At 44.2% G+C, this 12,028-nt stretch overlaps 1 protein-coding gene across 1 annotated transcript in view; it reads right to left on the bottom strand.

Moving 5' to 3' along the window:
• LOC137638804 (probable chitinase 10) overlaps nucleotides 1–12,028 on the bottom strand; it is a 341,653-nt gene that overhangs the window by 105,849 nt on the left and 223,776 nt on the right. Inside the window, exons 23-25 of the mRNA XM_068371185.1 lie at nucleotides 4,237–5,048; nucleotides 3,486–3,658; nucleotides 3,155–3,318 (exon numbers count right to left, since the gene is read on the bottom strand). Coding sequence (XP_068227286.1) covers nucleotides 3,155–3,318; nucleotides 3,486–3,658; nucleotides 4,237–5,048 — 1,149 coding nt within the window. The remainder of the gene's footprint in view (nucleotides 1–3,154; nucleotides 3,319–3,485; nucleotides 3,659–4,236; nucleotides 5,049–12,028) is intronic.

The raw sequence follows: 12,028 nt of genomic DNA, 5'->3' as shown, positions 1-12,028 counted from the left end.
AACCCCTCTATTATGTAAACAGAATTACTGTACTAAAAATAGTGGATAACTAAATTATAAATTGATTCTTGTTACTTAACAACAGATGAAGACTTCTCACTTCCAAGAGCTAAGAAGGGAAGATGTTGACAGCTCGCCAACATTAATGAAGATGGCAGCTTGGAGTAAGTTAGTGCACAAGTAGCATTATCTCCACTACAGTATTAGTATTGGTTCCCAGCATTGACTTGTTATCAATTACAAGGTGATTCTCGGCATTGGAAGTTCTTTGGAGTGATCCACTCCTACCTTTGTCCATAAGGCCCCGGCTCTCAGTGATGTTGGACGAGCGGATGAATATTGTATCGGCTAAAGATATAGTGGGGGCCAAAAAGCTGAAGAGGGTAGTGATTAACTGCCCTGAAGGACTCACGCTACCCAAGGCTCGCATAACCCTCTTCATCCCTTCTTCCACCGCCCTACTGCTTAGAAGAAACACGCTCGGTAACTCAAAGACCTACATGCCTTGATTTCTTCTGGAAAATTGTGAGCAGTCCTGCCAGGTCAAGGAAAGGCCCGGAAGCCTTTATTGCCAAACTCCACACAGGAGAGTTCCGAAGTGACATAGTTACCTCTGAAGTAACTTGTCTAGGAATGGGATCCCCCATGTGGTCAAAGGGATGGCACAGGTTCTTGAGGGGCATCAAAGTGCCTAATGACCAAATGGGTCACTCCGCTGTAAGGAAGGATCCTAGGTATCCACCCTCTGACTGTCATACCAATGAAAGTGCGCACAGGGATCAGTCAGAGCCCCAGGACTGTCTACCTCCGTCTGCACCAGTCCAAGGTATGATGCCTTAGGAGCAGATGAATTCCGAGTAGCCTCTTCTTCTTCTTCTTCTTCTTCTTCTTTGTCTGCATCTTTTCCCACTTCTATGTGGGGTCGATGTTTCTGGCCAGCGTTCGCCATCTAACTCTGTCCCACACTTCATCACCGGTTAATCCCTTTGATCGAAGGCCATCCTTGATACAGTCTCCCTCTCCTTCTCGTTCCATGTACCTACATTTCCATCACTCTCCTCCCAATATACTGTTCATCTCTTCTCATGACATGACCATACCACCTCAGTCTACTTTCTCGGATCTTAACTGATAGTTCTCTAATTCCTGTGGTACCCCTAATTATCTCATTCCGTATCTTATCTCTTCTTGTCACCCCACACATACATCTCAACATTCTTATTTCTGCCAAATCCTGCTTCTTCTCTACTGTTTTCTTTATTACAAAGAGGAAGAAATGTGAGCGTATTTCTTCTTCTTCCTCCTCCTCCTCCTCCTCCTCCAACTGCTTTTTCTTGTTGTCCTCTTTGGCTTACAACTGTTCACTTCTTCCAAGTCAAAGGAGTGGATGGCCAATGCTCAGTGACAGGGCCACAGCCTCAAGCCTCTGCCATACGGGGGGTGGGCCAGGGTAGCAGGTGGGACTGGTGTTATGGCTTTGGGCCTTGGCCCCATTGGTGCCAGGGTTCTGGTCCCAGAATTCCCTGGTAGCCAAGTGAGACACGTGTGATGTTCCTACCCCCTAGGGCCAACCAGGGTTGGTTGTCATGACCTAGCAGTCCCCCGAGTCTCAGGTCCCCCCATTACCCAGGTGGCCAGGTTAACTAATGCTGGCTCAGTGTTTTGGCCAATGCATGGGGTCGCTCTGAGCCGTGACCCTGACAAGGATCCATACCTCAGCCCTCCTCCCCTCCCTGGTGTCAGTGCTTGGGTCCCTGGTTATTTTTGTTGCCAAGTGGTATAGATAGCTGATGCATGGGGCCAGATTGTAGGCCTAGGTAACGGCCCCAAGCCTAGGCACATCTGGGCCATGGCTCAGATCCCCGGCTACCCTGGTGGCCGGGTTGTCTGGTGGTGGCCTTATGTCTTGGGGCTGATGCACTGGGTCGGGGCCATGGCTCTGTGTCATGGTTCCATGGCCTTCCGTCTGCGCTGTGGCTTGGATCCCCTCCCGGCTACCTTGGTATCCAGCCCATTCAGATTGTTTGGCCCCCTGCAGCTGATGCACAGAGCCAGAGCAGTGACTCCGTGTTACAGCTCCGAACCTCAGGCCCTGGTGCTGTGTCTCGAGTCCCTTGCCAGTGAGGCAGTCGGTATGGTCTGTTGTCAGCTCTCTAAGTACCCTGGTAGTATGGTGGTACTGGGGTATGGCTCTGTGTTGGCTCCTTACACCAATGTATGTGGCTGGACTGTGCCCCTTCGTCTCATCCCCATGCCTTGTTACCCCCTTAACTGCCATCGAGGATCAACCAGCTATCCAGTGATTGTGGGAGGTGAGGATGGGGGGCAGGAGTTGCGATCCTGGACACTTGTTGCCCCACTAGTTGATGAAGAAGCTTTGACATTCTCCACCTCCTCTTCTGCCAGGACAATGGACTCCTATTCCTCCATCACCTTGCCGTACTTTGATACAGCAGGTTGAGATGATAGCACCATTTGAAGTCTTCACTGCACACTCGCACGCACTACAAGACCAAGAGTAGTAGTGGAGGGGGCCCTTGGGTCATCCCTCCACTTCATCCAGCAGAATGAAGAATATGAGCACAGTTGAACCTACTAATACTGTAATAGATTAAATATGGGGAAGGGGTGTCCGTTACCGCCTATAGCTGATGTATCTACAATATGTTTCCCAAACCATAAAATCAAGTCATTGTCGACGTTTTGTACAGTATTGGCTATAGGCCTACTATGTATGCCTAACATTTGGATAATATTAAAAAGAACTTCTGTTGCCGAGTACCCTCTTACCCAGCCATAAAGACAGTACATTAGATTACTCCAGTAAATTATCCCAACCCACAAAGGATACAATTGTTCTGTCCAAAAGACATTACTGACTGCAAAATCAGGGATTGAATTCAGCCCAGGAAGGCCAGCAACAGATATGTACACATTTCTTCCTCTTTGTAACGTTCCCCTCGAACTCTGCAAGCAGAGGAATCAAAATCTGAAAAAATAGACTCCAAAACTTCCCCAAGGGATGAAATCACATGGGTTGCTCAAACAGGACCCACAACACTGGAAAAATCGTCCTTGGAGTGTTTCTTACACTAAACATTAGAAAACATGGAACATATCTTTAGCATTACTTAAACTTATAAACTGCACCTACATTGTGAATTGCAAGACGGCTGAAGAGTATTGGGCTGCTCTGTGGTAACTGGTCCCTGTGTTAATGGTCCCTGTGTGACTGGTCCCTGAGTAACTGGACTTTCTGTAGTTCCACAATTTGTTGAGGTCTGTAGTTCTGACCTCATTGCTTTGAGTAAAGGATAACTGGAATGGGAAAATTTATGTATAAATTTCTAGATTTCAAGAAAATACTTCTGATCTTTTAAATTATTTATTGTAATCTTGAGGAGTGATATCAGTAAAAATTAATGCACTTATAAACGAGGCAAGAAAAACTAAATTATTGAAACTATTATTAATAAAACACAGACCTTCCAAGTGAACAAACTCCCTCGAAGTCTGTCAAATCAATAGCCCAAACCATGGTTCCTCCAAGACCCTCAGACTTAACATACTGAGCTTTGATACGAACCATATCCACATCGTCATAACCGACCCACTGATTCCCACTGTAAGCATATGGACCTCTTGCTCCAGTACTGTCCTGAAATTTGGAAATCCCATACAGTATAGAGGTTTGGCTAAAATACCTTGTAAACAAAATGCATCCAACATTAAAAAATAAGAATAAATCAATCATATATCCTTTCTAGCTCTTTCGCATTATGTAATGAGAGGCTAAAGGCACTTACTTAATTAATACTGGTATATAAAGTACGTTAATATCATAATATATGGCAGTGTGCAAGGTTAACTAAAAATTTAGAAACAGCTTACTTTATACCACTGGTTTTTTAGATGTAAAAAAGTTATGAAATTCTTTTAAAACCATTAAAATGAAACAGTAAATGGAAAGCCCAATTTTATATCTCTTGGGATGTATCCTTAGCGATGGATAATGGCAACATAGTTAACATATGTCAAGACCTCACAGAATCATAACACATCTGGTTTCTAATTATACATAAAATCAATGACTAAATGAGAACTACCTTGCAATTATCTTATATAAAATTGTAGGCTATTTTGTAAATATCCTACATAATACTGTACAGGTAGGATTTGCAGAACTAATATGTATTTCTAAAGCATGAAAAGGTGTTGAATCCCAAACTAACCTACCTTGACAACTGTCCAGCCATTGCTGATGTATGTACATATTTCCAGGTAACCAAGGTAACCTACTTCTCCTGTTATGGCACCTGCATTTCCTCCTCCAGAAGCTGGTGCTGGTGGGGTCTTCTGTGAGGTGCTTAAGGTGAAGCTACGTCCATAAAGAGGTACCCCTAAAACAAGTTTCCCAGCAGAAGCACCACTTGCTATCCACTTCTTTACAGTAGAGTCTGCATCAAAATTCCCAGCATCATTATACAGTTTGGAATGGTGGTCTGCATTGCTCTCCCATGAACCATGAAAATCATAAGTCATCAGATGAATATAATCTAAATACTGACTAAGTGTTGGAACATCATATGAAGACATAGCTAATGCTTCAGAGGCTCCCACTGCAGCAGTAAGTAACAACCCTTCTGGTTCAAAAGCTGTTTTCAGTTCTTTCACAAACAGTCCAAAGTTGGCTTTGTCTCCTGAGCTTGGATATTCCCAATCAAGATCTAACCCATCAAATTTATAGTTCTTTAAAAATGGGATCACATGGTTTATGAAGTTTTGTCTGTTAGTTGCAGACGACACAAGAGTTGAATACTTGGACGATTGAGAATCAGTCCACCCTCCAATGGCTAAAGTAGTTTTAATTCCAGGCTTAAGGTTCTTTAGGTTAGTGAACTTATTGTAATTATCCAGACCACTTGGCAGGTCTAAATATGTATCATGGGCTTTGATGGTGAGTGAGTTTGCATCCAGTACAGCAAATGCATACACAAGATGCGTGCACAAATCCAGATCTATGTCGTCCACAGTATATTGGCCAACTCCTGGAGAAAAAGTCAATAAACGATCAAGAAACACTATTGAAAAATACAATATACTGTACATGTATTATTCAAACAAAGATCGATATTGATCCTCTTATACTTAATCAGTAACATTCCACAAGATAACAAATTTATAATTCCTCGTTTTAAAACAGTATGCAATAATTAGAGAAAATGTAAATTATTAGTACCCTGTATTTTCTAAATATAAAACTTTTTAACATAATTTGCATTTTTCCTTAACTAATACAAACCTCTAGTGATTTCTAGGGATATCCTTTTGGCAAAGCTTCCTGCTTCCTTGGCCAATAGACTGAGAAGTATGAGATGGCAACCCTACCAAACCATGCCATGTAGTGCAGTGGTTCTTAACCTTGATGGAGGTACTGAACCCCACAAGTGTCACATGTACACTCATCGAACCCTTCATAGTTGGAAATATATATATATATATATATATATATATATATATATATATATATATATATATTTATTTATATATATATATATATATATATATATATATATATATATATATATATATATATATATATATATATATATATATATATATATATTTAGACTCGGCCATGTCGTCCTGATGGAAGATTACTTTAGGTAGCCTTTCTAAAGGATATTTGCTTACGTAATACTCCAAGAGAAATAAACCAAAGGTTTCCAGAATTCTAACTCCTAGAGCGATTTATCCATAATATAACTTTAAGGATGTCGCATAAAATCAGGGGACGTATTTATAGATACGACACATAGCAATCTTACCCCGAATAGATTTAACTCTTTGAGGGGGAAGAGTGGCGAAAGAAGGGGGTGCCGATCTAGGTACCCGATGGACCTCCTATTCGCACTAATACCGGCCGCCATTCCTTTAATTGTAGCCGATATGACTAAGTGTTTTCCCAATGTTATCCCAGTGTTATCGCAAGTTATCGGAATATTAATCATACAATCTCCGGCATCTTCATTCTTTAGAAAGTTGAGTATTAATTCTTTCCTATGTATATATTTTGGCTCCTGTCTCACAGTTAAATTCCAATAATCAAAATGTGTTAGGTTGAGCATTGCCACGACCAGAAGGGGCCTTTTTTACGACCGCTGTCGCCATTATTACTGAATTTTATTTAGCTAGTAGGGCAACTTTCCCGGTATTTAGCTATAATATTAGCTAGTTAGGCAAATTATACAAGTGAAGATTGTGCATACAGATAGATTATTATTCTTCTTCTTAATATGTAACTTTACTTTCATATTCGGTGAGGGCCCCGGCGGTAACAACCATAGCCGTGGTTCCCACCGAAGTTAAGCTAGCCTAACTCATATATGTATACGTTAGTAAAGTAATTCTCCATGTTTAACTTCGCCCTATCGTTCCTTATTAATTCGGATGGGGACATACATCCCTTAGAATTTATGGAGAAGGTTCAATTTATATTCTCTTTAAGAGAAAAGAGGCTAAACCCTTCCTCCCTCCTGAGCCACCGAAATTACAGGTGGCAATCGCCGGCTCTCCCCATCGCCAGCACTCCCCATCGCCGCCGAGTACTCCAGCTTTGGGGTTAGACGACAATTCAGGGTGCCCTGTCTTGCAGCCGACGATGTCGCCGGAAGGGGCATCTTTGTTTCTCTGTCGCCCATGACGTCATCGGCAAAAGAAGCCATGCTCCCTTAGTTCACGGTCGAAGGTAGGCGGCATACCTGCCGCCACCTTTCTTTCCGGTGAACTGTGAACTACAAAACCCTTCCCCCTCCCCCTTGTGTCCTTTAGTGTCGGCCTAGCCGTCACAACATTCTTTCACCGGTACTCAGACAGTCATCCTGGCTTGCCGAGTTGACTGTGTTGACGGCAGCGGTTAGGTAGCCGCCTCAGTCACCTTCCCCCTTATGTCCTTACTTCACTGGAAGTGAATGTCCCGGGGGGAAAGATTGAGCCGGCCCTGACGGCTGCCGGTGGGAAACCGAACATACTTTTGAGAAGTCTTCAGGCCTCCCTTGGTCTGCCATCCAGGCCTTTTGTGGAGTGATGGAAGCTAGAATTAGATGGATTCTTATCCCTTCCATTAGAATTCTCATTCTGGCAAGGAGACAGTAGGTGGCCTGACAGTCCTCCTACACTTCAAGCTGTTGTGCTAAACCATAGCAATAGGGAACTCTCCTGCCTTAATACTTTCTCTCTCTCTCTCTCAGTTAGTGCCGCCAGGTACTAACCTAACCCCGGTGGTGTGCCGGCTGGACTACAGTATATAGAATATACAGTAGTACATTTAATTTCTAACATATTCTACGTTTTCCTATCACAGTCTATTGTTGGGACCACAATAGCATGTTGAGGTTGAGTAATCCCTCAACACCCAGAAGAATCCTTTGATCATCGGGACCCTAATAAATCACCGTTCAAAATTAATATATTACAGGTGTATAATTATACTAACACTTACTTACCCTAACACTAAGTATTAGAGTTTCCTCCACCCTGTATTCTTCCTAACAAGGAACCTAAAATATTACTATTGACGGAGGTCTCAGTAATTGATTGGGGTGGGAAGCGTAGATATGTGTCTTTTCTATTTCCTTTCCAGCTCACTATCCTAAGCTACCATAATCAATAGTAATTACTATTGTTCATAAAATTTTATGCTTTTATATCAATGGTATAAAAAACTATATACTCATTGAGCCCCTTTTCCTTTACAGGAGGAGCCAATGTAGAAATGTGCAGCCTTAGCCTGCAACCACAAAGACAAAGATTCTTGTGTCTACACGAAGTGCAGGACTCATGCCCCCTGCAGCATCGTGTCGGGAGTTCTCAAGTATTGGGACCCAAAGGGTTATCCCACCTGTTTGACCCTGTTGGCCAACGGCTTCGGAAAAGCTCCCTCAGTCAACATGGAGACTAGAGATATAGCGAGGGAGACCCTTCGCTAATGGGTAAGTAGACTCCACAATTTTCAAGGGACTGTACTTACTCGACAACTCCCTAAGGTATCTACTGCTCCCCAAGGCTCTACCTAACGCTGTGGTTTCCAAGGAACAGGTCCAGTCTCCCTTCATACAAATGAAGATAGACGTGGACATAGACAAGGCACTAGAAGGCATGGACATCCTTCAAGAAAGGACGTCAGAAGTGTTCATTGATACTGAGAAGGCCCTACTACAAGTAGGCCCGTAGGCCCTGAAGAACATGTGGAACATCCACAAGCGGAGGAAGAAGGATCCGTTTCAACGGCAACTGATGACCCTCAGTTTGCCGGGACGGCATACCAACCTATGCCATCAACCTCTTCAAGAGCTACCAAGAGCACTACTAAGAAGCTCCTTAAAGTGCTGAATTTCTCTCACCGCTCCGAAACCAACCGCTGGAGGTATACGGAGCATATGCCCATGATGAATGGGAAACTATTCGTCTCAGAGAAGTTGGGGACCAAACTGGTTGAAGATCTTGAATTCTGGCCTAACTTTTCAGTTTACCCAGATTGCTACATGAGGCTGCGGGATGAACATGCAACCCGTGAGGAAACGGTACCCAAAGAGGTCATTGTCCTCGAACATGACAAGGCGCAAGCCATCATCCTGAAAACCTTGAAAGGAGCCGGGTACACCAACTCCAAAGTCTCAGCACTGAGCAAGAGACATCCCACCTTTGTTGCTCCTTCCTCCATCTCTTTCCCCTTTTCGGAGAAAGCATTTTACTATGCCGTCAAGGCAGTCGACGAGGGCAATCCTTGCCCAACCTTAGAGGAATGCAAACCATTCTCTCTGGCACTACCTGCCTGCGAAGAGAAGTGGAAGGATGTCCGTCTAACCTTCTCCCTCTCTAAGCTGGATCCAGAGATAGCAGTCCAGCAGTTCAATGAGAACTCTGAAGTTGCCAGAGCATCTTCTGAGGAGGAAACAGGAGACGAAAGAGAGACTAGCGGCCTCCCTTTCTCATCAGAACTGCTTGGAAATTAGTGCAGGTCTACAGAACGCCCCAGAAAGGATCATTTTCCTGGCTAAGTCCCACATGGGGGTACCCTTGTGAAAGACTTATATGATTTCCTAAGAGTGAAGAGAGCCTGCAGAGAGTCTGTTTTGACCTCAGCAACCATAAGACACGAACCAGGCAAACTGATTACCTCGAACATCTGGGGTAAAGACCTTTTTCCCACAGGAATTGGTCAAAGAGAGCATAGCCAGAGCAACCACGGAGAATGGGAACCTTCTCCAAAAGTGGGGCATGAGCTCTAAGAGGACATCTTCCTTGGATGGAGGTCTCCAGCCTAAAAAAATAAAAAGGCAAGGAGACCATGCACATCTGCACAACTTTCTGCCATGATTACGACCACGAAGCCTCAGACCACTTTCCAGATGGTCCCTCAACGGCTGGTGGCTCAGTCGCCAATCTTTAACCCCAACGTTGTGAGGCAATCGACTTCCTTTCACCTTAAGTAAGAAAGTAAATGACCCTAAGAGAATTTCAGCCGGAGATAACTCCTCCCGGGGCCGAGAAGGACGTGGCTACGAAAACAAATCCACAGGACCCCACACCCAAGAGGGGCTCCAGGTAGGAGGCAGACCGTATCACTGTCGGGATCGTGGGACCTTCGATCCCTCGGCCCACTGCCTATTAACAAATGAACTCAGGTGGAAATGGAACAGAATTCCACCCCGTTTTCCAAAATTCTTCTAACACTCCACCCCCTCGTGAGAAGAATATACCTCAGAACTCTTCAATAAGAAGGTAAGAAGGAAAGCGAAGTCCATCAAATTCCAGGGAAGGCTGTTTTGTGTCCCCAAGAAAGACTCAGACAAACTCAGAGTCATTCTAGACTTGTTCCACTCAACAAGTTCATCGAGAACAACAAGTTCCGGATGCTTACTTGGCAACACATAAGGACCCTTCTACCAAAAGGAGCAAACACAACCTCAATAGACCCAACAAATGCTCACTGGCATATTATATTGAGCCGCCCTTTCTCCTCCTACCTAGGATTCATGCTACAAAAGAAGTGATTCTTCAGAGCAATGTCCTTCGGACTGAATACAGCCCCAAAGATGTTCACGAAGCTGGCAGACACAATCATCTAGCAGCTAAACTCAGAAGGAGTTCAATTACCAGCATATCTAGACAATTGACCAGTATGGACAGCATCCAAGACTACTTGTCTGCAGTCAGCCAACAAAGTGATCCAGTTTCTGGAACACCTGGGCTTTAAAATCAATCGCAGGAAGTCTCGCCTTCCTCCAGCTCAGAAGTTCCAATGGCTAGGAATCCAATGGGACTTAAAGTCACACCATCTCTCCATTCTATTCAAGAAGGGAAGAGAGATAAAGGGATCTGTCAAGAGACCAATCCATCACAAGAGGATTCCAGAATGCCAACAGGAAAGAGTATCGCACTCTCTCCAGTTTGCGGCAGTGACAGACCCAGTGCTAAAGGCACGCTTAAACGATGCGTCAAGAGTCTGGAGATGATACGCATCAAAAGCTCGAAGAGATCAACCAAGGCTGGCTCCAACCCTATTGCACACGCTGTTAAGGTCGTGGTCAACAGCCAAGAGCCTAGCACGAACAATTCCCCTGCAACCACCACAACCATCACTGGAGGTACACTCCTCCTCGAAAGGATAAGGTGGCCATTCTCACGAGAGAAAAGTGCAAAAGAATTGGTCATACCAGTTCAAAACCTTTCATATTGACGTTTAGGAAGTTCTGAGTTTACCTGACATTGAAGAGACTATCTCCTCGCAGAACATTCCACATCAGATTGGCCCTGAACATCGAAGGGATAGTAAAATGTCTAAATAGACATGGCTCGAGATCATCTCACATAGGACATGTGATATTAGCCACATTCCACCTGATAAGGAAGAAGGGATGGCACCTATCAGCAGTTCACCTACAAAGGTTCCGCAACGTGATGGCAGATGCTCTATACATGCGAAAGCCCATAGACACAGACCCATTCTCCTTCACCTCGGAAAAAGTCCCGGAACTGCAGACCGACCTCTTCACAATGAGCGACAACAAGAAACTACCTTTTTATGTAGCCCCTTAGATGGACCCTCAAGCAGAGGCGATGGACATTACGTCCCTCAAACGGAACAAGTGGAACCACATTTACCTGTTTCCACCAACCATCCTCCTGCTAAGAGTCCTCGACAAGCTAAGATCCTTCAGAAGGACAGCAGCAGTAGTGGCCCCCAAGCGGCCGAAAAGCAACTGGTTCCCTCTAGTTCTAGAACTGGAACTGAAGCTGTTCCCTCTGCCAGACCCAGCATTATCCAATCTGGTCCAAAAGTCGATTGCTTGCGCTTCAGCCTTGAGAACCAACAACCTACATCTCACGATTTTCTCGCCCTAGCGGCGAACAAAAGGTTTAGAATCTCTAAGGATAAAGTTGACTTCATTGAAGAGTCTAAGTCAAGTTCGACTAGGAGACAATAGGAATGATCATGGAAGAAATGGGTGTCCTTTGTGAAATCAAAGGAACCGACAGAAATATCGACAGATTTCGGTCTAGTTTTCTTCATATTCCTACTCGAACAAGGCCTGGCTTCCACTACGATTACCACGTGTAAGTCAGCCCTGGCTAAACCTTTGGAATGGACCTTTCTAGTGAAATCATTAATAAGATCCTAAAAGCATGCGCTAGACTCAAGCCAGCAACCTCTCCAAAGCCCATCATGTGGTCTTTGGACGAAGTCTTGCACCATGCTTCGAATCTAAACAATGAGAATAGTACTCTAGAGGATCTAAAAGACTCAAGCCAGCAACCTCTCCAAAGCCCATCACACGGTCTTTGGACAAGTCTCGCACCATGCTGCGAATCTAAACATTGAGAATTGTATTCTAAGGGATCTAATACAGAAAGTTATTTTTCTGTTGGCCATAGCCTCAGGGGCTAGAGTTAGTGAAACAGTGGCGTTATCTAGAAATAAAGGCCATATTCAGTTCCTAGACAGGATGGTGATCTGAGTGCAGAA

Source organism: Palaemon carinicauda, chromosome 3 (genome assembly GCF_036898095.1).
Source record: "Palaemon carinicauda isolate YSFRI2023 chromosome 3, ASM3689809v2, whole genome shotgun sequence".
NCBI lineage: Eukaryota > Metazoa > Arthropoda > Malacostraca > Decapoda > Palaemonidae > Palaemon > Palaemon carinicauda.
This window is presented reverse-complemented; position numbering and strand designations above follow the sequence as displayed.